The 27,846-nt window shown below is 39.4% G+C and overlaps 3 protein-coding genes across 5 annotated transcripts in view; 2 read left to right on the top strand and 1 right to left on the bottom strand.

The window, feature by feature from the left end:
- The window catches only part of LOC109034966 (uncharacterized), a 157,206-nt gene that overhangs the window by 13,417 nt on the left and 115,943 nt on the right, over positions 1 to 27,846 (top strand). The gene's annotated exons all lie outside the window — the stretch shown is intronic.
- On the top strand, positions 7,553 to 9,687 carry LOC109034954 (3-oxoacyl-[acyl-carrier-protein] synthase, mitochondrial). The gene has a single exon (XM_019048387.2). The coding sequence runs from the start codon at positions 8,375 to 8,377 to the stop codon at positions 9,647 to 9,649; it is 1,275 nt and encodes a 424-aa protein (XP_018903932.1). The 5' UTR covers positions 7,553 to 8,374; the 3' UTR covers positions 9,650 to 9,687.
- The window catches only part of Miro (mitochondrial Rho GTPase), an 87,206-nt gene continuing 78,265 nt past the window's right edge, over positions 18,906 to 27,846 (bottom strand). For 2 of the 3 annotated variants that reach the window (XM_072306466.1, XM_072306464.1), the window contains 2 exons: positions 23,129 to 23,170; positions 18,906 to 19,379 (listed from right to left, as the gene is read on the bottom strand). In XM_072306466.1, coding sequence (XP_072162567.1) covers positions 19,247 to 19,379; positions 23,129 to 23,170 — 175 coding nt within the window. In that variant the 3' untranslated portion in view covers positions 18,906 to 19,246. The remainder of the gene's footprint in view (positions 19,380 to 23,128; positions 23,171 to 27,846) is intronic. The other variant, XM_072306465.1, reaches the window with a different exon arrangement.

The following is a 27,846-nucleotide window of genomic DNA, read 5'->3' as shown; positions in this document are numbered from 1 at the left end:
GGCCTAAAAAAAAATCCAATTCTGATTGGTTCTCGCTCATGGAGGCCGAAACGAGTGCACCAAGATGGCGGTACCTCGAATGTCAACAAGAATAATGAAAATATTACCTAATTGTGGTTTATCAAGAGTAAATTGTTATTTCCATCGGTCTAAAATGAAAATAGATTAAGAAATTATTCACAAACCAATCTAATTTTCGTTTTAATTGATCAATTTGTTGATGTTGTTGTTTTTGTGTGACAGACATCGCAGGATTCCTGATCCTTATCCCTCAATATCGTTCGTTTGGGTGCACTCGTTTCGGCCTCCATGGCCAGCCAAGGCCGGCTGCCAGTCAGCTGATAATCGAGTTGTCTTAACTCTGGGTATAAAGGGACTCTAATGTGTACCTGATTCTGATAATACTGGGTGGGAAGCTTGCCATAGCCATAGTGAAGCATCTAATAATAAAAACTTTCTTAGGAGTGCTCGATAAAAATTTTCGAAAACGAAATAAGATGAGAAATTTGGGCATAAATGCCAACACATTTCAAATGACAACCAATAAATGAATAAAACCGTAATTATTGGATAGTTATAAAATCCTGAATTGTTTCAACAGATATGAAAGTTCGACGATCATGGGTCAAAATTGGTCAAAATACAAATAGAGACTAAATAGGATTGACAAATGACAAAATAGAAGGGCACGTGAAGAAGACAGAAGAAGATGATATTGTCGAGAGGTTAGGGTTTCGTCCGCGGTCTCCCGCCCAACACGGAAATATTTTAAAAATATTGCTGAAATATTGTCAAAAACATTTTAACAATATTTTAACAATATCGAAATAATATTGCTGCAATAGTTTGTTGTCCGCCCCCCTGACAATATTGCAGCAATATTGTCAAGGTAATATTGATAATATATTTTAAAAATATTTACTTGCGAAGAGGTTATCATATTCCATATCCTTGTGCGCGCACTCTAGGAGACGTCTTTGGTACTAATTTTCTTTCGAATGTACACATGCGTCCAGGTTGTGGATCGTAGAGTTGTTACTGACCTTAAAATCCGCGCCGTCCTAGTCGGGGTTAGAACCCACGCCTCGGGGTGGAGTTGATCTCCGAAGTCCAGTACTTTACCACCAGATCAGCCAGGCTTGATGTAGATGGGCCCGTAAATTCAATCTCTTAACTATCGCAGGCCTCTGAGTCCGTAATATGTTTGTTTATTGACGGATTCTTATAATATTTTACCAGAATTTATTATTTATTATTTATTTATTATTTTTTATTTCATCCTGTAATTTGTATTTCAAATTCTTTATTAATTATACTCAACATATTCCTATTCATGTATTACAAATTTTCGTTTTTTTTAACTCTCTCTCATTTTTTTCTTTACCAAATTACTGTTTTTTATAATTGCGTCTTTTTCCAGTTTTAATTATTTGAGCTTTTTCCTAGTTTGAATTTATGTCGATGTATTTATGTTATGTTATTTATTTTTTTCCCTTCTTTTTGTCTTTTCTTCCCCCCCCCCCTTTCTTTTTTCTAGCGATTGATTTTAGTAAGTTCCGCAAAATAATTGGTAAACAGAGCAAAACCATACGCTAATTTGACAAACATTTTGAAAATCTAGCAAAAATTTTAGCCATAATAGCATAAACTAGTAATGTTAATTTCGCAAAAGTATAGTTTGCCATTTTCGCACAATAAAATTACCACTTTTGCAAATTGTTTTGTCGTTCTCGCCACGAGGGTGGGCATTTTAGCAAAAAAAGCAAATTGCAGAAATCGCAAACCATTTTTTGCCATTTTAGCAATTAATTTTTAAATATTACAAAAATATTTATAAAATATTTTTAACATAATATTAAACAAATATTTTTAAACTAATATTTATAAAATAATTTTAAAATATTTTGTAAATATATTTTACAAACTGTTTTAAAAGTAATTACATAAATATATTTTGTAAATATATTTAAAACAGTTTTATAAATATATTGTTACAATATTGTCATGAAATATTTTAGCAATATTGTCAACATATTTCTGCAGTGTATTTAAGGAAATATTTACAGGACAATATTGTTTCAATATTGACAATATTGCTGCAATATTTCGTGTTGGGCGGGGCTACGGTCTGCGAACTCCAGACCTCGCAGACGGCCGCGGACCGCAAACGTCTGCAGGTGTCCGCATCCAGGCGAATTCTTGTGTCCGCTTCAAGGTACACTCTACTACAGGTATGGACAAACGGGGTGCCGAAGTGGCAGCGCTGAGAAAATCGGCGATCGAGTGACGTATGAAGTCGTACTATGGAACGCCGTTAGTGTCAAAACCCTTTTCTTGCGCGCGCGGAATTTTTTCTGGTGCGCGGAATTTTTTTCGGCGCGCGGAAAGAAAAAATCCGTTTTCGATGAAAATCTCTGAATTTCCGGATTCCGCGCCGGTTTTCGATATATTTGCGCCGTTTGTGTCAAAACTATTTTTTCCGGCGCGGCGCTCCAAATCTGTTCCGCGCGCGGAATTTTCGATATATCGATTCCTGCTCGCCGTTTGTGTCAAAACTATTTTTTCCGGCGCGGCGCTCCAAATCTGTTCCGCGCGCAGAATTCTCGATATATCGATTCCTGCTCGCCGACTGTTTTTTCCGGCGCTGCACCAGAAAATAATTCCGCGCGCCACTTTTTCGATATATCGATTTTTCTGCGCGCGGAGAATATTATCTCTCTTTTGAACGATTTCCATTATCGATCCTCTGCGTGCCCCTGCCGTATGTGGGTCGTCGTGTAAACAAACGCAGATTGATAACACAAATGATCCAAACAACTCGAAATCTCTTAATTTTAATTAATTTAAATCCATTTTCGACTTCAACCAAGCATTTGGCAATAATATTCATCGTATTTTACAACCTGGAGCCACGGCCTATCGGCTCATTTTAAGGTGCATTCTGAAAATCAGTTTTACAAGTCCAATGTCCAAACCCAGACTTTCTTCGTTTTACTTTTTTTTAACCATTCTCTTTTCACTTTCGCCTCAAATCAAATGTTTTGCAGTTTTTTTATCTTAAGTAAGTGGTCCTGAATTCATTCAAGAGTTAGAAGTTCACGATTTATTTAGTATTATAGCCTTTTGACCTCTTAAGCTTTATCGATATGATCTCATGTAGTTCGAGGTTTCTTTGGCCCAAACCAAGTGATTACTTACACATCTGATGTGAGTCTTATGGCTCTTCAAATTCGCAGTGTAGAATTAAATCAGAGACTACAGTTACTTAATCCAGTTCTGCTCTCTTGTTCAATGTTTGTCATAAGTGTTTGTTCGTGTCTGTTCTTTATAAGTGACCACTGTAGTGCATATACACAGTTATGCTATCGGTACAGGTATTATTTCTTGTTTTCTACAGTCAGGACTTTCTCTTAAGCGCAATAATTTACCAAAGAAATTCACCTAGTTGCGTAAATAATTTGGTGTATAGATATTCTGTTAATGTCTCCTTGCGGTGATGCAAAGTTTCTGAGATCTGTCATAAGTGGATTTTGCATTTAGACGGTCACTCTTGCCTGATAAAATTACTGCTCTAGCAGCTTCAAATTTATACTTTGATCTCTGATTCATCACTAAATGACACTCGTGCGGTGTCATTTATCTTTAATCAGTTCAAAGCTATTTCGACAATGAATCATCAAAGGTCCGATCGAAGAAGGAATTTTCTGGTGAGTGCTGCGGCTGAACCGACATCACAACTCAACTTTCAAAAGCATCAACTTATAAAAATTTATGAGGAAGTGGTAATGGTAAGTGGAAATCATGGTAGTGCTCGCTTCTTTCTTAAGCAAATTGTGCGCTCAAAATTTCAAAATCTACTCACCTGCATGTATATTTGAAGAGGAATACGACATGATATGCAGCAGGCTACACTTCATCTATTAATAATACGTAAATTTGTCTTCAGAGCATTCTTAAGAAACTTCCACAATTTTTAGTTTTGTTCCTGAGAGAAAATTTTGAGATGACTCTGCTGGTATTCCCAGTGTCTTTTCAGAAATTTTGTACTTCGTAGGTATCATCAAATACTTAAGTATCAACAGATATTGTACAAGATAGAAAATTTATTTGAGGATTCCTGCTAGTATGTTGTGTTTCCTGCAGCAACAAGGCTCATCACATTTCATGGAATGAAGTAATCAAAAACTACTTACTTACCTACAGCTTGGTCAGTTTCATGTCTTTCTAGAGTGAAGAAAATATTTTTTTTCTCTCTATTTAAGAATTCAGGGTGAATCAAACCTGTCCAACAAAAATTTTAATAAAATGCCTTTGTTCAAAAACACCTAAGAATCATTTCAATTGTAAAGATGCCGACGATTCTGGTTAAAAGTCCGAAAGTCGGCTGATTTACTGAATTTCTCAGGTACAGACGGATGGAAGGATTTTGAAAAGACATAGAATTACATCCTCCCATAAGAATAAGTCAGGAACATGGTTAAGGTTATCTGGGGATGACATTTGTAACATTTCGTTGCATGATTTTATAATCGAAGAGAAACAGAAAGTCTGAAACTTTGTAAATCTACGTACATGGTTTTCTAGTTAGGCTATGACATCGATATGCTCGTTTTGTTATCAATTAATCTCCACAAAGGTAAGCATACCTACAAACACTGTTCCACAAGAGATACGAATGTAACTTGTGATACCTAAGTGACTTACAAATCTTACCTGTTAAACTACCAGCTACCTGATTATTGAAACTATGTCAGCCCGATATGAAAAGACATAGCCCTATCTTCTCCATGTAATATATCGGAATTTGTTGTCTTGTCGGGTTGCTCTAAGCCTTCAATAATCGGCCTGCTGATGAGTTGCAAAATATTTCCACTTCCAGACGAATGATCATGTCTTGGTTGATGCTTTCGATAGTAGAGTTGTGATGTCGGTTCAGCCGCAGCACTCACCAGAAAATTCCTTCTTCGATCGGACCTTTGATGATTCATTGTCGAAATAGCTTTGAACTGATTAAAGATAAATGACACCGCACGAGTGTCATTTAGTGATGAATCAGAGATCAAAGTATAAATTTGAAGCTGCTAGAGCAGTAATTTTATCAGGCAAGAGTGACCGTCTAAATGCAAAATCCACTTATGACAGATCTCAGAAACTTTGCATCACCGCAAGGAGACATTAACAGAATATCTATACACCAAATTATTTACGCAACTAGGTGAATTTCTTTGGTAAATTATTGCGCTTAAGAGAAAGTCCTGACTGTAGAAAACAAGAAATAATACCTGTACCGATAGCATAACTGTGTATACGCACTACAGTGGTCACTTATAAAGAACAGACACGAACAAACACTTATGACAAACATTGAACAAGAGAGCAGAACTGGATTAAGTAACTGTAGTCTCTGATTTAATTCTACACTGCGAATTTGAAGAGCCATAAGACTCACATCAGATGTGTAAGTAATCACTTGGTTTGGGCCAAAGAAACCTCGAACTACATGAGATCATATCGATAAAGCTTAAGAGGTCAAAAGGCTATAATACTAAATAAATCGTGAACTTCTAACTCTTGAATGAATTCAGGACCACTTACTTAAGACAAAAAAACTGCAAAACATTTGATTTGAGGCGAAAGTGAAAAGAGAATGGTTAAAAAAAAGTAAAAGAAGAAAGTCTGGGTTTGGACATTGGACTTGTAAAACTGATTTTCAGAATGCACCTTAAAATGAGCCGATAGGCCGTGGCTCCAGGTTGTAAAATACGATGAATATTATTGCCAAATGCTTGGTTGAAGTCGAAAATGGATTTAAATTAATTAAAATTAAGAGATTTCGAGTTGTTTGGATCATTTGTGTTATCAATCTGCGTTTGTTTACACGACGACCCACATACGGCAGAGGCACGCAGAGGATCGATAATGGAAATCGTACAAAAGAGAGATAATATTCTCCGCGCGCAGAAAAATCGATATATCGAAAAAGTGGCGCGCGGAATTATTTTCTGGTGCAGCGCCGGAAAAAACAGTCGGCGAGCAGGAATCGATATATCGAAAATTCTGCGCGCGGAACAGATTTGGAGCGCCGCGCCGGAAAAAATAGTTTTGACACAAACGGCGAGCAGGAATCGATATATCGAAAATTCCGCGCGCGGAACAGATTTGGAGCGCCGCGCCGGAAAAAATAGTTTTGACACAAACGGCGCAAATATATCGAAAACCGGCGCGGAATCCGGAAATTCAGAGATTTTCATCGAAAACGGATTTTTTCTTTCCGCGCGCCGAAAAAAAATTCCGCGCACCAGAAAAAATTCCGCGCGCGCAAGAAAAGGGTTTTGACACTAACGGCGTTCCATAGTCGTACCGTCCATTTGCCGCACATGCCATTCGCAGTCGTACTCTCGATGCTGTCAAATCTACGCGTTTTGACGACTTTCTAAAATTCCATTTGTCCATACCTGTAGTAGAGTGTACCTTGTGTCCGCTTCGCATCCTCGAAATTAAGCCCCGCCCACTCCAAGTCATCCGCAAAATAATAAAAGACGATTGCAGACGCCTGCGGACCGCGAAGTGTCCGCTGCAGACGAAATAAAAGACGGCTAGGGGGGCAGATGAATTGTATACAAAGATGAATCGCAAGGTACACTCTGGCTACAGGTATGGACTATTTTTTTAGGATACGATCATGAGACTGACGTTTTCAACGTAGGTAGTAGCGAACGCCGCTTTGTTCCATTGTTCAGAGTAGAGTACCTGTTTAGCGAGAGTATAGACAGATGTGAAACTCCGGAAATCCATCAGGCCTTCACCGATGTCTCCGCGAACAAAGTTAGGACCCAGAAATGCAGCCAACCCATGAATCTCAATTATCCAGAGTAGAGTCCCTTTATACCCAGAGTACCCAGAGTAACGACAACTCGATTATCAGCTGACTGGCAGCCGACCTTGGCTGGCCATGGAGGCCGAAACTAGTGCACTCAAACGAACGATATTGGGGGATAAGGATCAGGAATCCTGCGATGTCTGTCACACAGAAACAACAACATCAACAAATTGATCAATTATAAAGAAAATGAGATTGGTTTGTGAATAATTTCTTAATCTATTTTCATTTTGGACCGATGGCAATAACAATTTACTCTTGATAAACCACAATTAGGTAATATTTTCATTATTCTTGTTCACATACGAGGTACCGCCATCTTGGTGCACTAGTTTCGGCCTCCATGAGCGAGAACCAATCAGAATTGGATTTTTTTTTAGGCCACTTTCAGCCCAATCCTGGCCCAACCAAAAGTGAGTTGTCGTAACTCTGGGTATAAAGGGACTATCCAGAGCGCTTTACTAATACAATTGTTACGAACCATCGTTTATAAAGCACGTAGTTGACTTAGTTTTTACATAAATTTACTCGTTTTTGCGGAAGAACGCTCATTTATGTACATTCTTAGCCGTCTTGGTTAGAATTAGAATCTACAGACTGGCAGTGAAATGTGCGTTAGAAGTTGGTTAGAAGGGTGGCTGCACTTTTGGGCCCTAAGCCCTCCATGAAGCGATCTGTCCATAGACGCTATTAGTGCCACGTCACAGTCGGTATCGATTGTATCGAACTGGATCCAAACAATCAAACATAACCTCATCTTGACACCTCCCTCCCAGAATTTCACTGTCAAAAGCCAAGAAACTGGAGTGGCATAGGAGTGGCCTAAATCATGGTGGCCCTCGTGGGTATTTTCACCTTTCTGAAACTGCTTTATCCCGTCAACTTAACAATGCGGGAACGTTCCGCGATTAAAAGAGCTGTCTCTAACACAACTTTTTTCTCAAACTGAGCGAATTATCTCTGAAATTCTTTAGTTTCATATTGAGTAGTAAGGTTATGTTTGATTGTTTGGATCCAGTTCGATACAATCGATACCGACTGTGACGTGGCACTAATAGAGTCTATACTCTCGCTATATAGGTACTCTAGTTCAGAGGCCCAAATTCGTCATTGGCGCGTACTCTATGGTTGGCGCTTGCAAACCGAAAGTAAACAACCGTCAACCTCAACTTAGCTGACGACACCTCTATAAGCATAACCTTATTATTCTAAGCCGCAAGCCCGCAAACAAAAGAAGCTTCATTTTTTGCTTGGCCGCCACGCAAATTCCATGGTTCTATCAAATATCCTGCATTATTAATGTCTCGATCGTAAGACTAAGAATAAACGAACTTCAAATTTCATATTGTGATCCCTATTTTCGCATCTTTGTCAATTTTTGAAACTTCCAAAATTCAAGTTTCTTGCTATCTGCGTCTGAGTTACTAAGTGCATGGTTTAAAACAGGAGTAGCTCTCCTCTCAGAACCAAGTGTGTGCCTGGTGTTTATCGAGGATGAAGAGGAGAGTTGTTGTGACTGGTATAGGCTCTGTGTCTTGCCTGGGTCATAATACCCCTGAAGCTTGGAACTTATTGATTAGTGGTCACAGTCGAATCAGCCGGCTGAGCAATACTTCGTATGATACAATTCCAAGCAAAGTTGCGGCTCAAATTCCTTTGGGTTCTGGAAAAGGAGAATTCAATGTTAACGATCATTTCCATGACAAGCAACTTCGAGCAATGGCCCCTGGAACTGTTTTTGCTGTAGTTGCTGCCCGAGAGGCTTTGAAGGATGCACAATGGTCACCTCAGAATCAAGACTCAAAACAACGAACAGGAGTTGCAGTAGGAATGGGTATGGTTAGCTTGAATGATATTTGTGCAACTAATGATGCTTTGAAAACACGATACAATAGAGTTAGTCCTTATTTTGTTCCCAAAATCTTACTCAATATGGCTGCAGGTCATATTAGTATGGAATTCGGTTTTCAAGGTCCAAATCATGCTGTCTCCACGGCTTGTGCAACAGGCGCCCATGCAATCGGGGACGGTTTTCGGTTTATTCAAAATGCTTTTGCTGATGTAATGGTGTGTGGAGCTGCTGAGTCTTGTATTACTCCCTTATCAGTGGCAGGATTTTGCAGAATACGAGCCCTTAGCACAGCCTTCAATGATTTTCCTGAGCAATCTTCCAGGCCTTTTGACAAGAAGCGAGATGGATTTGTCATTGGAGAAGGCGCAGCCATTGTAGTCCTTGAGGAGTTGAGCCATGCTATTTCTAGGAATGCAAAAATATATGCCGAGGTTTTAGGTTACGGTTTGTCAGGCGACGCCGCGCATTTAACCGCACCTCAAGATGATGGTCATGGTGCTAAATTAGCCATGCGGATGGCTGTCAAAGATGCTGGCTTGAATTTAGCAGATGTATCATACATCAATGCCCACGCAACTTCTACTCCTTTGGGAGATGGAATTGAACTCAAAGCAATCAAATCTGTGTTAAAAAATCACACTGACTCGTTAATAGTTTCATCAACGAAAGGTGCACATGGGCACCTCCTTGGAGCGAGTGGCAGTTTAGAAGCAGTTTTCACCATATTAGCCTGCAAAAATGGCATCATACCTCCAACCATCAATTTAGATGAGGCTTGTCTGGAAGCAGAAGGAATAGATTTGGTGCCTAATCAAAGTAAAAAGTGGGAGGGGCCTCATAGACGTATAGCCTTGAAAAATTCCTTTGGTTTCGGTGGGACAAATGCCTGTCTATGTCTAGGAGAGATTGTGCCTTAATAATTGTTCTCCTTCAAGTAAAACCAAAAGAAGGAAGAGTCCAGTCATTTTTCGTCCACTTTAAAGTCTTACTTACATAAGATCATCGATTGAATCAGATTAAAAAATAACAGCCTGTGTGAGGAAGAGTGACAGTAAGATGGGAGCATTCCTAAAGTCACTTCATTATTTTTTCAGTTTCTTTAAATCCTCAGTAACAAACTTCTCTTCCGTAAATACACGAGAAGATGACAAAAGTAAGAAATTAGAAAAAACTGTCTTGACCCAATCAAAATTATGGGCACTAGGTGGCTGGAACATTAATGGAACAGGGAATTTAGGGATTTTGGCTGAACCCAAAGGACCATTTATTTACTTAAAGCCTGCGTGGAATAAGCTTAAGCATTTTTTGGACAAGAATAAACATTCGCCATAGTAATACTTCCCATTAAATAAATATATGTACCACTTAAAGTGAATCTTCAGTGGTGTGTGGTCTTAAAAAATAATAATAGCTTCGCTATTATTTAGTGAGGCTAGTTATACTTCTATTATGTAAATGAGATCTTTTCTTTTGACTGAAGCATTTTCCAAAAGAACTTTATACCATTTTTAATGCCTTGTCTCCGCAGGACGGTTCATGGGATTTTTCCCACATTCGAGTCGCAGGAATGAAACTTCTGGGCTTTTTTCCCGTTGAATAACACGACAAAGTTTCTTCATATTCTTAAACCGTTCCTGGAATTCAACAAGGACTTTTAGTTGGCACTGTGATTAGTATTGACTAACTCAAATTTTTTCCCAACTTCGCAAATGAGATTTTTCCCTAGGACAAATTCCATGAAACGTTCCGTGGAGACAAGGCATAGGAATGCATGTAAATGTGTAGAAAGATAGTGAAGAAAGTAAGGGACAAGGAATCAGTCTGCTCTGCTCCATTGGGTAGTGAAAACATAGAATAATAACTAGCTGACGCTATTTAGCGAAGCTATTTATTATTCTACAGTGAAAAAGTCGATAATCACCAGTGGTACATATGGTCGTCAGCGCTGCCTATCAGTGGAGATATTAAAACAATAAGAGTCCAGCCCAGTGGAGGCATGGCCATGCACCATTAGGGTGGCCCAAATTTGGCAGTGTCGGAATTTTTTTGGTCTTACCCCCTAGAAATGTTCCATTTGATCAAAAAACACTCTGCCAAGTTTCAGCCAAATCGGATAATATTAACCTGTGCCGACAGAGCCATCTTTTTTATACATGTGGGATTTTACATTGAAAAACACTTTTTTCAGAAAAAAACATTTTTCAGAAAATGTGTGATTTCTAGAAAAAATTCGAGGTCATATTCGGCTTCAGCAGGAAAAATTGAAAGGGAAAACGTGTATTGGACACTTCAAAAAAAAATTTACCCCTCGTTACAGGGGCGAAACAACTGAAACATCTAGAAAACGCTGAAAAGGGGTAAAATGACGGTGATAAATCTCAAATAATTACGTAGGCCTGCATCCGAAATCTAAGCTCAACATATGTTACGTGATTCTTAAGTACTTTTTTACGCTGAGTCTGAAAATGCTATCCATTTTTCTCTGTTCCATCAGGATTTTCCGGAAAATCGATTTTCTTGTATAAAAAGAGGATTTTCCGGGGAAAACTCAATTTTCAGGAAATTAACCTATACATGAGACGGATGTTTTAAATGTGTTTTTCAACACTTGAGTCCGAAAATGAAGTCAAAGTTGCTCCGTTACATCAGGATTTTCCGGAAAATCGATTTTCTCGTAGAAACGGGGTTTTCCGGGGAAACCTTAATTTTTAGGAAATGAACGATCGACTTTTAATAGATGTTTTTGATGTGTTTTTCAACGCTGAGTCCGAAAATGTGTCCAAGTTGCTCCATTACATCGGGATTTTCTCGTAGAAATAGGGTTTTCCGGGGAAAACTTAATTTTTAGGAAATGGACGATCGACTTGCAATGGATGTTTTTGATGTGTTTTTTAACAGTGAATTCAAAAATCATAACCGTTTCCCTCTATTCCACCAGGAGTTTCTAAGGAACTAAATTTTTCCTGTAAAAAAGGTAATTTTCCAGGGAAAACTCGGTACCCTGGGAAACTTGTGAATTTCAAGGATAAAACAAGGTCATTTCTTGACTCAGCGGCACAAAAACACGAAAACACAAGTTGTATACGCACTCTGGAAAAAAACCTATGCCCGTCAGTGTTGTATGTATATTTCTACAAAAGTGGAGAAAAAGTGAGCAAAATTGAGTAATATTGACTCTTCATTAAATATTTTCACAAGGAATATAGGAAGAGTACAAGAACGCCTTCATGTATTACTCAAAAGTTCTTATTGCATCGATTTTTTTGTTACTTTTTAAAAATCCTGCGATATTTGCTCACAGTCTGAATTATGCTTTGTTTTTGCTCTTCATTTTTTGTCAAAATTTTTTCAAACTCCTAATGGAATAGAGGGAAACGGTTATGATTTTTCAATTCACCGTTAAAAAACACATCAAAAACATCTATTACAAGTCGATCGTTCATTTCCTAAAAATTAAGTTTTCCCCGGAAAACCCCGTTTCTTTGAGAAAATCGATTTTCCGGAAAATCCCGATGTAATGGAGCAACTTTGACTTCATTTTCGGACTCAAGTGTTGAAAAACACATTTAAAACATCCGTCTCATGTTTAGGTTTATTTCCTGAAAATTGAGTTTTCCCCGGAAAATCCTCTTTTTATACAAGAAAATCGATTTTCCGGAAAATCCTGATGGAACAGAGAAAAATGGATAGCACTTTCGGACTCAGCGTAAAAAAGTACTTCTGAATCACCAAACATACAGGGTGATCCAGACCACCCGTCCACCATATTTTTCTCGAAAACGGCGGAGAATTGAGCTTCGGGACCAAAACTTTCATGGGTAAATCGACCCCAAAGAATCGAATGAAAATATTTTCAGCCCCCCAAAATGGCCCCTTGGGGGGTGTTGGGGGGAGCCCCCCCGTTTCTCGCAATTTTTAAATGGGAAGGGTATGTTTTGACTTTGGATTCGGAATCTACGGTTAAAAATAAGAACATTTTGTTCTTTGCACTTTTTCCCTAAACCCCCATTTTTTGGAGTTATGGGGCATTTTTGGGGCAATTTTCAATTCGACGCTGTAAGCGGCCAAATCATCCAAATTTCAAAATCTAAAAATCTCCTGAGAGGAGAGGTCAATACCTTTTTATTGATGTGCCACATGACCCCTGTTGCTCCAAAATTTTAGGGGCCACGACCCCCCAAAAATTTTGGGGCTTTGGAGGGCCATGAGTCGGAAATGTCGAAAGGCAAGGGTATGTTTTGACTTCAGATTTGGATTCTACGCGAAAAGTTACGCAGAATTGATTTGGCGCATGGCCTGTTTGCTCCAAATTACTGAAGAACCCCATTTCCCCATAAGAAGCCGTGTATTTTTGGACAAAATAAGGGGTAAAAAAAATTTGAGCAAACAGGCCATGCGCCATATCAATTCTACGTAACTTTTCGCGTAGAATCCAAATCTGAAGTCAAAACATACCCTTGCCTTTCGACATTTTCGACTCATGGCCCTCCAAAGCCCCAAAATTTTTGGGGGGTCGTGGCCCCCAAAATTTTGGAGCAACAGGGGTCATGTGGCACATCATTAAAAAGGTATTGACCTCTCCTCTCAGGAGATTTTTAGATTTTGAAATTTGGATGATTTGGCCGCTTACAGCGTCGAATTGAAAATTGCCCCAAAAATGCCCCATAACTCCAAAAAATGGGGGTTTAGGGAAAAAGTGCAAAGAACAAAATGTTCTTATTTTTTACCGCAAATTCCGAATCCAAAGTCAAAACATACCCTTCCCATTTGAAAATTGCGAGGAACGGGGGCCCCCCCCCCCCCCCCCGAGGGACCATTTTGGGGGGCTGAAAATATTTTCATTCGATTCTTTGGGGTCGATTTACCCGATGAAAGTTTTGGTCCCGAAGCTCAATTCTCCGCCGTTTTCGAGAAAAGTATGGTGGACGGGTGGTCTGGATCACCCTGTATGTTGAGCTTTGATTTCAGATGCAGGCCTAAGTAATTACTTGAGATTTATTACCGTCATTTTACCCCTTTTTAGCGTTTTCTAGATGTTTCAGTTGTTTCGCCCCTGTAACGAGGGGTAAATTTTTTTTTGAAGTGTCCAATACATGTTTCCCCTCTCAATTTTTCCTGCTGAAGCCGAATATGACCTCAAATTTTTTCTAGAAATCACACATTTTTCGAAAAATGGATTTTTCTGGAAAAAAGTGTTTTTTAATGTAAAATCCCACATGTCTAAAAAAGATGGCTCTGTTGGCACGGGTTAATATTATCCAATTTGGCTGAAATTTGGCAGAGAGTGTTTTTTTATCAAATGGAACAGTTCTAGGGGGTAAGACCAAAAAAATTCGGAAAATAAATTTTGCTGTGTATAATTTGGCCACCTAATGCTCCATAAGTTTGAGCTCTGTAGCATCTATCACAGTCATTGATACGTTCTACCATTTGCATATCAGACGGCAGCTGAGCCTTGCGGAAATGCGATAAGTATATTAAGCGATTAAGTTCAGGAGCGAGGTTCAACTTCAAAGTGTATGACAGCAGAGTTCCTGCCTGTGCCTTGGCTCCTTGAGGGTGCCTCGTCGGTCAGTCTGGCCGTTACTTACTTCCTAACTAATAAGGGACTTGGAGATATTTCAATTTTAGAGCTGGGTCGTTCATGAATCGAACCGTTCAAATGAACGAGTAATCGAAAGGAACAGTATCCTAGACGATTCACATCAAAATGAACCAGTTCATCAGGAATAGTTTTGCGCTTGGCACTACTACAGTAACCAGACGCAAGTCGTTCATTTTAGTCGTTCATGAATCGAAAAGAATTGGAATCGCATGGATGCCAACCTAACATTGTACAATCTTTGCCTGCTCCGTTGATGAGAGTTGAAGATAGTACCGTGTTAGGTTGGTATCCATGAGATTCCAATTATTTTCGATTCATAAACAACTTGCGTCCAGGTCCTCCAGTCGTTCATGAATCGAAAGGAAATGAATCGCATGGGAAATTGTAAGTCGGCACCATTGCAATTATTTGTTGCATGAACGCGTAAATGTCGTTAGCGCGAGACAAGTCACCGATTTCGAATCTTTGGAAAATGATAATGATTGTTCGTTCTGATTCCGAATCATGAGATGAACGAGAATCGCATTGATAACCAACCTCATTTCAAGGTTGGTCTCGTTCCTCAAATCCAGCGTTTCATAGGAACCGTTTCTCGATTTCGGTTCCTAATGAACAAGTATGTTAAACGAGTACTAGGAGTGAACCGATTCCTCAGGAACGAATACAACAAGTGAACGACTCATCCCTGCACTACATTTATTTACTTAACATTAACCTCACTTTAGGAGCGGGCGATGGGTGAGTTGAGGTTCGGGGGAAGGATCCTCTGAGTTTACTAGGGTCCTACGGGAGAATGCGCTGAACGCAGTGCTCCCCACAGTTCGGCGTCTTTAGGGCCGGACACACATTCAAAGTGGTGGTTGTTTAATCAAGAGTTGATTGATGAGCTTCAGAGGAGAGCGGCCCACTCTCCTTTGAGACTCCACACTCCTTCCACAACACTTGGCTGAACAGTCACCACTTTGAAGCGATCGCTTTGAACGTGTGTCCAACCCTCTGCAGAACTCGTCCCTGAAGCGTCCAGCCCACGTACAAACGGGGGCTCTCAAACTGGCACTAATTCTTCTATTTCTCAGCCATTTCTGCACGGAATGCCTTGAAAATTTCAAGATCTGATCTGTGATGTATCCCGAACACATCGGTTACCCTCAAAGATCGTCGGGCCGACAGTTTGAGAGCCCCAGTTTGTACGTGGGCTGGACGCTAAAGACGTAAGGCCTCGTCTCCACGGCGCAACTGTTGAAGGAAGGAAGTGTCTCAAAAATGTTTCACTTATAAGTGAAACTTTCAAGGTCAGAAACCTTGAACCTCAACAGTTGTTTACCTTCGTGTTTTGAATTAATAAACGCAGGTTACACGTGAAGCGGTAGTCTATTACGGGTGTTTTATTTCGGAGCGGTTAATATTTAGAAATATTTGTATACATTTCAGTATCAATTTTATATTTTCGTTTGTAGCATAGTTCTACAGCAGAAAAATAAAATTGTATCGAATATATTTTGTTTTTATCCATATCTGTGTTATGTTATGATATTGTTTTTTGTTTTATACCTGGTCGAAATGACGCAAAATATTCACCTCCCGTTCATAATTATCAGTTCAGTTACCTCAATTGACATCGTTTAATCTAAAAAAATTAACGTTGTTCAAATATTCTCGCCCAGAAGTTCCAGGAATACATGCTTGTGCGTCGAGACAGGGAACTTCGATTGGTGCAACAAACTCGTAACAGTTGCGCCAACTTCCCTCAACAGTTGCGCCGTGAAGACAAGGCCTAAAGACGGAGCGATAGAAGAAAAAAATGATACAAACTCTCCTATTGGCTAGAGGAGTGGCGGCGAAATCGGAATAAGTTTGAAATTCGAATATAGGGCGGGAACTGAATAAAGTTGCGTCAATAAAGTATGCCAGGTTGATTTTTGCTCAAATTCACTTATCCACATGTATTCTTGCAACTTTAGGTTATTCTTGGTCCGTTATCGACCGATTAATCATTTAGGAGCTACGTTCATTCTAGGACTGTAACGGCCTGCTTGAACCGGCAGGACACCATGAGCAGAAGAAAAACTAACTCTATCTGAGATCCTTGCTTGTTACCGAGCCAAAATAGGTTTATTATAAAAAGTCACCCTCCCTAATTTATTCATTTGTTCATTCATTAGTTTAGCGCAAGAAATGTGGAAAATTCAAGAGTAAAAGTTCCAATCCTATTGCCGTTTGCCGCCATGGATTCCCACGCTTATTTACACACTCAAACAAGCTCAGAGCCCTTGGGCTGCGTCATTTCTTCCCCGTGTTAGTAGAAACGAGTACTCTGTCTTTATGTCTTTGTCCCTGTCGGACCCCTCTCTTCTTCAAATTGAACTGGAGTTGTAATTTATAGTCGCTCTTCCACCACAAGAAAAACACCACTGATTCTCTTTCCATACAATGTGCAGTAAGTTAGCAATAAGTCAATATGTACTTCACAAAAAGGAGGTAAATATATCTCCATTCTCATCAGTAGCATTTAGAGTCCCTTTATACCCTGAGTTAAGCCATCTCGATTATCAGCTGGCCATGTTGTCACAAAAGTGTGCACCCAGACGAACGATATTGAGGGATAAGGAATCCTGCGATTGCTGTCATCCAAAAACAACAACATCGACAAAACTGATCAAAACCTAACCAAAGAAATTGCAATAAAATAAAATTACATTGATTAGTGGATAATTTCATAATCTATTTTCATTTTGGTGCGATGAAAATAACCATTCACTCTTGATAAACCACAATTTAGTTATATTTTCATTATTTTTGTTCACATTCGAGGTACCGCCATCTTGGTGCACTCATTTGTGACTCCATGAGCGAGAACCAATCAGAATTGGATTTTTTTAAAGGCCACTTTCAGCCCAACCAAAAGCAGACCAAAAGTGATATGTCATAACTCTGGGTATAAAGGGACTCTAGTAGCATTGAGAGACCTGTAACCTATGTGAAACCAATATCATTGTCATGTTTTGGATTGTATCCCATGTAATAGAGAAAGCCTTCATGAACGACTTAATGTCATAGCTGATAAAGTTCTTAATGTTGGCATTTCATTTCTTTTATTAAAGTGTGATGGTACCTTACTTGAAAAGTTTTTGGTAAAGTTTCCTCAAATGTTTTTGGGGGTGTGTTTTTCTTTTCCCCTCAAAATCACCTCATTCGAAAATTTTAGGGTTCTAAGTCTATTCAAATGTGTGAATCCAGAAATACTGACAAGGGGAACTTCCCAAGCTGCCGCCTCCGATCGGGCTGAAAAAATTCGTACGAACTCTTTGGATGAATTTATTTGACCCGTATTTTTTTGTTTTTTCCAATGCCCCCCAGAAACACCCCAAAAAAATTCCGGAAAGTTTTGCTTTGAGCGCTTGAGTCTATATACGCAGTATAGTAGCATCCGCTTACCGTCAAGTGGTGGCTCTGCGGTAGCGCGCTCGCCCAGTGATCCGGCGGGCCCGGGTTCGATTCCCGGGCGCCGCGCCAAATTTTTACGACCGAATTTTATATTCTCACACATTTTCACATCGATTCCCATTTGATACATTAGATCTCAAAACATCAATTAATTTACAACCATCAACGATCAATAACTTCTTCAATTTGAAGTATAGATTTTTTTTTGGGAGGGGGGAGGGGTCACGCGCGCGATATTCTCGCCAATCACTGTACTTTCACATTAGCAGACGACCCGCTCCGCCCCCTCACATCGACATATTTCTCCCGATCACCCGTATGCGTCATGATTTTTCCCATCATTATCCAGAAAATGATAATGAAAAATTACTTCGAACATTCAAATTAAAAATGCTACAATTTTTCATTATCATTTTCTAGATAATGATGGGAAAAATCATGACGCATACGGGTGATCGGGAGAAATATGTTGATGTGAGGGGGCGGAGCGGGTCGTCTGCTAATGTGAAAGTACAGTGATTGGCGAGAATATCGCGCGCGTGACCCCTCCCCCCTCCCAAAAAAAAAATCTATACTTCAAATTGAAGAAGTTATTGGTCGTTGATGGTTGTAAATTAATTGATGTTTTGAGATCTAATGTATCAAATGGGAATCGATGTGAAAATGTGTGAGAATATAAAATTCGGTCGTAAAAATTTGGCGCGGCGCCCGGGAATCGAACCCGGGCCCGCCGGATCACTGGGCGAGCGCGCTACCGCAGAGCCACCACTTGACGGTAAGTAGGTGCTACTATACTGCGTATATAGACTCAAGCGCTCAAAGCAAAACTTTCCGGAATTTTTTTGGGGTGTTTCAGGGGGGCATTGGAAAAAACAAAAAAATACGGGTCAAATAAATTCATCCAAGGAGTTCGTACGAATTTTTTCAGCCCGATCGGAGGCGGCAGCTTGGGAAGTTCCCCTGAGTGAGGAAGAACTGGGAAAGATCCTTGGAATAAAATTCAGATTATTCCAGGCCATCAAAGACGTAATATTAAATGTTAGAATAATTGTTAATGAGGCAAAACATTCCTGAGTGCATTAAAAATTTAAAAATCGGAAAGAAAGGAAAAAGAGAACACGAGCTAACTGGTAGCAATTTCAGTTTCAGCACTTTTTCGGATATCAAAGTATCAAGATAAAACAAAGCAGAAATATAAGAAGAATAATCTTATCTGTGTCTGTGTAGACATTACATTGGATACATTCATAGAGAAAGAAAAAATGATCCAAGCTCAATCTTCTACATTTAAGTTTTGGTATCACCATTGTAAGATTTACATGTTTTGCAAAATGATTCTTAATCATTCCGTATTTAAAAAAATAAAAAGAGCAATAGTACAAACTAAAAGAAAAAAATATTGAAGTATAAAATCATCTTTAAAGCTGAAGAATTTTGATCAGAAAAGCAGCGACCATTAGCTTCATTATCGAACAATACTTTTGTCCGGTTTCAGTAAGCGTAAAACAAGAACACCGACTAGAGTGATGAGAGCAACTCCAATTCCGGCTTTCCAACTGTATAAGTCCGTCTGCATTATATTGAAATTGTATAGGTCCCTGTAACCATTAAGAGTCGAGAGATTAAAGAACTATCTATTACTAGGGCACTTAAAATAGCACAATTATTGAAAACACTCAGTGAATATCTGAAATGTCAAAAAAGGCCGTTGTTTAACTAAATAATGCAGTGTTGCATATAATAATCCCGGTATTTCGTACAAGCCTATTCCATTTTCATACAGGGGAAAGCTCTTTGTTTTGTTTCTGTTTTGGTGTAATAAAATTTCAAGTAGAGTTCGAATTTTATTCCGAAATCCCCCATGAGAAATTGGATTTTTGACTTAGCCCCCTAATTTCTTCGTAGTCTCGTATCGCTCGGGATTTTTTCTGAATTATAACCCCCCCCCCCCCCCATTTGTTTTGATTCTGATCTTCCCCCAATGGGCCTGTTGCAAACTTTTGCTAGAGCAAAAATATGAGTTGTTTCTTATAGATAATGCCTCAAAAATCACGATGAGCGCATCGGCAAAGTCTGAAATGCACTCATAACTTCACAATCTGCGTAAGAAATTTGCGTTTTTTTAAGCTTCCCGCTTCAAAAACGATACTACGGCACAGGTGAACATTTTGTTAGAGGAGTCGCTCCATCGTCGGCGATATTCATCATGGCCGACACTTGCGCGCAGTTCCGCGCGTAATTCGAGGAGAGTTCAAGGTCAATCAATTCGGGCGTGGAAAACATGAACGTTAAAACACGCCGATTGTTATCTGGTCCAACCCAGTTCAGGTATTATCTCGTCCCATCACACGTGTTTTGGCGGATTGGCGTCGGCCATGATGAGTATTGCCGACGATGGAACGACTCCTCTTACAAAATGTTCACCTGTGCCGTAGTATCGCTTTTGAAGCGGGAAGCTCAAAAAACCGCAAATTTCTTACGCAGACTGTGAAGTTATGAGTGCATTTCAGACTTTGCCGATGCGCTCATCGTGATTTTTGAGGCATTATCTATAAGAAACAACTCTTATTTTTGCTCTAGCATAAGTTTGCAACAGGCCCATTTTTCCCGGGATTTTTAACACCTGCGAGATTTTTCCTACATATTCATCGCCCACAGTTTTTCCCGGGTTTTAATTTCCCCTCTGATTACGACCGATGGTACCCTAAATTTTTACCTCCTCCGAGGATTTTGACGACCATGATATATAACGTCCCCTCAGATATTTCCCTGGATTTTGATCATCCCCTCCCCGAAAGGCCCCTCTATTTTTACCTTCCTGCCAAGGATTTTGACCTCCCCCAAGGTACACTCTACTACAAATATGGACAAATGGAATTTTAGAAAGTCGTCGAAACGCGTAGATTCTTTTTTAACTTTTTAATTTCAGTTATTGACATAAGAAATATACAATAAATACAGGAGTGATAGGTCATTAAATGTGAAACTTGTTCTTTCTGACAACCCATATTCTTACGGATTCTAGGCATGATATTTGCGCACGGGGATGTGACTTTCTAACATTGACCGTGATCTGAAGTCCAAAAAGAAGCAGCCCGTGGATCAGAACCGCGAGTCTTCAATGCTGATTTTTCACCCATCTCCCTTTCCCCACTCTCCTCATCCGTCCCTCTTGTCGACAGCGATCGTTCAGAATTCTACTCCCCAATTTTTTAGCTGAATTCACATGGTAAAAGTACATGCGAGTAGATAAATCACGGTATTGTAAGATAAGGGATGTTTAATATTATTTTCTTCCGAAAAAATGTGATAGCACGTTTACAAAGTCGCGCATATCGCGTATTGCTACTACGCTGATTTCCACTCTGCGAGGTGCTTAGAGTGATGATTGCCGTAGATGTGTATTAACCGTCATCTTCACAGTGGACTCAAGATAAACTGATTACTGGGTGTTATTGTTATAACGCATCTCCAATCCATCGAATCCTCAAATCTTCTTATCACAGTAAGTACGTTTATGGGTGATTTCACGATAAAAGGAATAGTCGTGTCGCCGTCGGTTATTAACGACTTAGGGCAAAACGATTGAATACCAAGTTGATGAATCATTAGGAATGATATCCCTGAACTTATCCATGCTAAAAAGTATAATGAATTGTGATTGTATTTAATAGTAAGAGACTTTTAAAGGCCGAAAATGTCCCTTCGGTTACGCTTCGCCAACCCCGATTTTGAAGCAAAAGAGCAACTTGCGTTAGTCAATCAGTACTGATCATGGATTCTTTGGCAATATTTGCCGCAAGGAGACTCTGATGTTCGAGAAAAGTGACATTTTGAACTGAAATGTTTATTTTTAAGCGAGAAAAGTCATTAGAAAGAATGTCGCTGATTTTGGCAACGTATTTTTGCAGTGTCTATCTCGCCAGATGGAACCAAGAGTTTCAAAACTGTCATCAAATTGTTTGCGGAAGTCTTCTCGACCAAACCATTACTGTTAAGTCGGCTATAGTTACCATGAAAGCTATAATTTTGATGAAAACCGGTGATTTTTAGGCATGTAGCACTGCTTACACACTACACATAATCCTCAATTTAATATTATTAAACTAACAGAAAGTCCCGAAAGTTAAGAAAATTTTTAAGGCAGCATTAATTTCACCTCATGTCCCAAGAATAAAAATAAATTAAAAAACCAAAAAAAAAAAAAATAATTAAAAGAAACAGGAAACAAACAAAAATTAAAAAAACTGAAAACAAAAAAATCTTAAAAAAACAGCAAAAGTATGAAGACAGAAAAGAAAAGAAAAAAATAAATGACAAAATGAAGATAAAATTAACCAAAAACTTCTTCAATGATTAGTACCGTGACGTGGTGAGGATGCTTACCCATTATTTTTAATGGAATGCAAAAACAAATAATGCTACAAAATCTAACCTATAACAAAGTTCTGTGAACAATATGGACTGACACTGTCATATAACAATAATTTAAAAAAATTAAATACATGACTTTATCCAGGATCTGAACTCCGGAGAGAACCAACAGTTACTTCATTTTTGAAAAGTTTGACAAAGGAACTTAATTTATCCATTAATTCCCCCATTTTGGACCACCGTGCGATGAAAATTTGTGAAGCTGAACATAATTTAATGCATTGAGGACCGATAAGAAGCAACATTGTTAGCCATGAACTCTGCAGAAAACCAAGAATTCTGCTTCCATTTTTAAAAAGTTTGACAAAGAATCCTGATTTGTGCACGATTTCTCCTCATTTTGGACCACTGTGTGGCCGACATTTTTGAAACTGAGCACAGTTATGTGCATGGGGGCCCCATTAGAAAATTTACAGCCAAAACCCATGAAAGGTGTAACTTTTTCGTCCATTTTCCCCGTCCTTTTGCTGAAAAAATGCTGGCGATGAGATTAGGTAACTTTACTACTAAACTAAACGGTGCGTATACTCAAGCTAAAATTTTTACCGGAGTTTTAGGTTATCACAAGGTATCGTTAGGGCCTTAGAAAAATCCCTGCGGACTCAAATTGTGCCATTCTCAGGGTCACTCTTTCACCAGATTGAAGGAGAAAACTATCATATAGTGTGAACTGTACACGCACAAGAAAATACGTCCTGTGTCAAATTTTCATACTCCCAAGGTGCTTTGAGAGACATGTAAATCAAACTCAATACTACCGAATCTTATAGTACAGTGATGGAGGAAACTACAGAGATAAAGAAGTAAATTTAGAATTCTTAAGAGGCTAAATTGAAACAAAAGAAAGGTGGTTCATACTTGAAGCTCAAATCTTCAAGTAAAAAGATTTATATTTAATGGTAAGTATACAAACCTTGTTTTCCGAAAGAACAGAACCCAAGCAGCATGAAAACGACTACAAACGGAAAGAAAGTAATCAGATGATTCGAAAAACAAGCTTTCAAGTGGATATTACTAGGCAGAGCAGACCTATCTACAAAGAGGGTTTGCGGAACAACACACAAAGCGTCCCAGACCACCCGAACATGGCCTTTTTATTGGCTGTTTCAGGTTGAATGAAGTTGAGGACAGCGGGGATGATTACCAAAGAATCCAAACTTCGTGATCCCAGAGCCCATCAGCATCTTCAGGACAATAAAAGGGAGTCTTCGCTTGAAAATTCGGTGTTTAAGTCAAAAATATGCAATTATTCTCTTGAAATCAAAATGTATAGAAAATTTACACCTGAATCGACGCTGCAAAGTTGAATCGGCCAATCCGCACCCAAAGTACTGACCCCAAAAGGTAGACGACAAGAGACCCCCTTCAAATAATGCTGGTTCACTTAACTGACGTAAACAGGCTTGGAAAAATGATGTATTCTGAGATAATCGACCCCCAAGAAATCTAAAGATGGTCCTATGACCCCTAGAGGCTTTGGGAAGGGGGAGGAAAAGCGGGCTGAAATCGTAATTAGTCAGTGTAGAGTCCCTCTTGTCCCCCATTATTGAGGCCTCTGGGGGATATAAGCAACAGAGAAAAACGCCTGGCACGAGTGGTCTGGGACACCCTATATGGTACAATGTGGCGATGTGGTAAAAAAACGTTTCTTAAAAATACTTTCTGTGGATAGTTCCAATCTGCTGAACAACGTCCAATTTAAACTGCATGTCTCAATTGAGACATGCAATAACTGTGAGTTGTATGGAAAAAATTGGCCTCCGGCCAATTTATGCGCGGCGCTTCGCGCCGCGTACCGGCGCTACGCGCCGGCATTCGGGGGGCTTCGCCCCCCTATCCGCTTCGCGGATTGGTGCGGGGACCGCACGGGACTTTCGCGCCGGCATCTTGGTGGCTGCGCCACCTGTTACTCAACGATCTGATTCTGTAAATACCATTTTTATCGTGTTTGTTGAAACTTAATTGGAACTCCTCAATGATATGTGATGAACATATTCAGAATCGCTTGTCAACACTGAGAGGCATCTTCGATTAAATAAGACACGAATAATGCCACACAGTGAAGACTGCGATCCTTAAAAATCTTAGCAATTCTAAGATTCTTGAGGAGAAACGGAGACAACGAAACATAAACAACACAAAAATAAAGTTCAGTGTTCAGTGGAACTATCGTTCAAGAAAATAAAATGACTAACACTGACTTCGCACTTTAAATCACAGTTCTTATGGATATAAAAGAGGAAAGAAACGATTAATCCAGAAAATTATTCAGTTTCCAGAAGAATGGATTCAAAACGACAGAGCAATCTTGCAGCAGTGCAGCCAATACCAGCCAACCCGTTAAAGATATAGCAAATGAGTGCTTCATTTGTGTTTTTCATAATGAAGAATGAGCTTGTTCAGTAATTCGTAATTCTTGCATTTTTGGAAACTAGAGAGTGCACATAGTTCACAGGAATTTTCCCCGATTTTTTTGAGCAATATTAACCCACCAAATACGAGTCCAAAAGTCCGTATTTTGGGCTCCCATTTGGACGGAGTTAAACAGAAAGGAACCAAGCCACATCGGGATCGAACCGAGAAAAAGAGGTTTAAAGTTTGGCTCCTGCATAAGACTCAATGTAAAAGATAAACTTCCAGTTCAATTTCTGCAAAATTTGCTCCAACAAAAACTTTGAATTTTTAGCGATAGTTGGTAGAGCAGCGGTTGAGTTCAATACCACTCATAACTCAATTTTTTCCAAAATGTGGGTTGGTTCCTTTCTGCTTAACTCAGTCCATTTAAACGCGCGCCGCTTGGCCCATCTCAAAATGGCGCCCATTTTCTCCGTCCGGCGGTGGCCACACTTTTGACCCGGCGTGCCGGCGAGGTACCTCTGCCTCTGACGTGTGTGGGTCGTATAAACAAACGAAGATTGATAACACAAATGATCCAAACAACTCGAAATCTCTTAATTTTAATTAATTTAAATCCATTTTCGACTTCAACCAAGCATTTAACAATAATTTTCATCGTGTTTTACAACCTGAAGCCACGGCCTATCGGTTCATTTAAAGGGCATTCTGATACCTAATCAGTTTTACAAGTCTAATGTCTAAACCCAGACATTCTTTTTTTCTGACCATTCTCTTTTCATTTCCGCCTCAAATCAAATGTTTTGCAGTTTCTTTGTCTTAAGTATGTGGTCCTGAATTCATTCAAGAGTTAGAAGTTCACCATTTATTTAGTATTATAGTCTTTTGACCTCTCAAGCTTTACCGATATGATCTCATGTAGTTCAAGGTTTCTTTGGCCCAAACCAAGTGATTACACATCGGATTTGTGTCTTATGGCTCTTCAAATTCGCAGTTTAGAACTAAATCAGAGACTACAGTTACTTAATCCAGTTCTGCTCTCTTGTTCAATGTTTGTCATAAGTGTTTGTTCGTGTCTGTTCTTTGTAAGTGACCACTGTAGTGCATATACACAGTTATTGTTGAAATGTGTAAAATCAAATGTGCTTATCACATCAAAAATGAAGTGCTGCCGCTAATTATGAAAAACTGTGCCTCCAGATGGAAAATTCTTGGCCAGAAAGAGACACCTGAATTTAGGTGATGAGAAAGACAAAGAAAGGAATACAAAGCAAAGTCAGCTTTTTCCATCTAGCGACACAAAAATGAGCGTTTCACCTTCTGAACGGGTGGATTTAGACTCCAGCCAGGAGAATGCAGTTCGCTGACGCGCAACTGCAAGTTAGTCTCTCGCGACGCCTCGTTATGTAGACCAGTCTATGTTATTGTTTCCTCAATAAAACCAACTACGTCCTCGCTAGTGGCGATTTCTAGCCTCAAATAATGTCTTTTTGATTAAACAGAAATCCCCCAAAATTTAACAGGTTATGGGCCCAGACCCTCGAGCTTACTAACCGAGCTTTTGATAACGCGATCAATCTTTTTTCGGCTTTGAAAGTTCGTGTTTTTGTGAGTGTACGCGCGCAAAGATGGGCTGGTTCGACAACGCCGTGGAAATCAAGAACGACTTTGATGTGCACGATGCGACCCTGTATATGCTGTTCGGTTTCCTCGCGATCGTTCTTTTACTGTTCTACATTAAAAGTAAATACAGAAATCTTCAAAAAAGGATTGACGCAGTCGCGCTAAAAGTTTAAGTCAAAAGTGCGTAAATAATTTTTCGTTCACGGCGAAATAAACTGTTTTTCCGAGTAAAATAAAGTGCGTAAAAGTTTTTCGTTCACGGCGAAATAAATCATTTTTTCTCGAGAAAATTAAAGTGCGCAAAAGTTTTTTCGTTTACTGCGAAATAAATCGTCTTTTGAAGAAAATTAAAGTGCGTAAAAGTTTTTTCGTTTACTGCGAAATAAATCGTTTTTGTTAAGAGTCGAAAATAGAAGGTTAACAAAAATGGAGTCGGTACGCATAGAAGCACCTCCAGTGAAGTTAAAGAATCGAAGTAACTTCGAAGCGTGGAAATTTCAAGTAAAAATTCATCTAAAATCGCACGGAGCTTGGGAAATTGCAAACGGCACAAAGAAGAAACCCACAGAGGCAAAGGAGCTGTACGATTGGCAGAAAAAGGATGGGATTGCGCAGAGGGTAATTTCTATCTCACTGGAAACTTCACTCATGGTTCATATTATGACATGTGAAACGGCTGCTGAAATGTTTGAAAAACTAGTGTTACTTTTTCAAAAACCAACGGAGGAAATCAAATGTGAAATCCTTGAAGAGTTTTTTAGTGCGACATATGATAAAAGTAAGCCGATCTCTACTCATATCGGGAAACTAGAGGAGATTTTTGTGAGACTAAAGGCCACCGACCCCAAGGGAATAGATGATTCCGCCCTCATCAGCAAGATCCTGTCTACACTTCCAGACAAACTGAATTACTTCAAGTCAGCGTGGGATTCTACTCCTAAAAATGAGCGCACGCTGGAAGACCTAAAACATAGGTTGTTCACAGAAGAAGAAAGAAATGGCAAGAAACCTGAAACAAGTGTGGCCTTCCAAGCCAACTCAAAACAACTCAAGTGCTGGAACTGCGATAAAGTTGGTCATTTATCACGAAAATGTAAAGCGCCAAGGAAGAAAAATGAAGAGCAGAAGAAAAACAAAATGTGGTGTCAAACTTGCCGTATGTCAAATCACACTGACAAAATGTGCTACAAATCCAAAGATAAAAGTGGTGATGATAACAAGAATAAAGTGAGCTTCCTGGCACACGCCAGTACAGATGATGAAGAAGAATGGATAGTGGACTCAGGCACCACGACGCACCTCACGATGGAGGAGTCGGCCCTGAAAATTTGGGAGGAAGACAACACCGAAATTTGTGTAGCGAAAGCCGGAACCTCAATTAAAGCGGAGAAAAGCGGACAAGTGGAATTTGAGCAATGCATTCTAAGCCAAGTGCTGTACGTGCCGGAATTAAGAAAAAATCTAATTTCAGTGAGTGCGATTTGCGAAAATGATGGCCAAGTGGTTTTTTCAAAAAATAAAGTTTCGATATTGAAAAACGGAAATGAAGTACTTTGTGGTTATCGGAATGCAAATGGCTTGTATGTGGTAAAAGTTCGAAAATTTTCTGAGAAAGAGGCGACCTTTCTCTCAGATAAAAATATAACCGATAAC

The sequence above is a fragment of the Bemisia tabaci genome, chromosome 1, assembly GCF_918797505.1.
Source record: "Bemisia tabaci chromosome 1, PGI_BMITA_v3".
Lineage (NCBI taxonomy): Eukaryota > Metazoa > Arthropoda > Insecta > Hemiptera > Aleyrodidae > Bemisia > Bemisia tabaci.
Note: the sequence above shows the minus strand (reverse complement) of the source record. Positions and strands in the feature narration are given on the sequence as shown.

Coding starts and splice junctions, on each gene's coding strand:
- LOC109034954 (XM_019048387.2), top strand. CDS start 8,375: ATGAAGAGGAGAGTTGTTGTGACTGGTATAGGCTCTGTGTCTTGCCTG.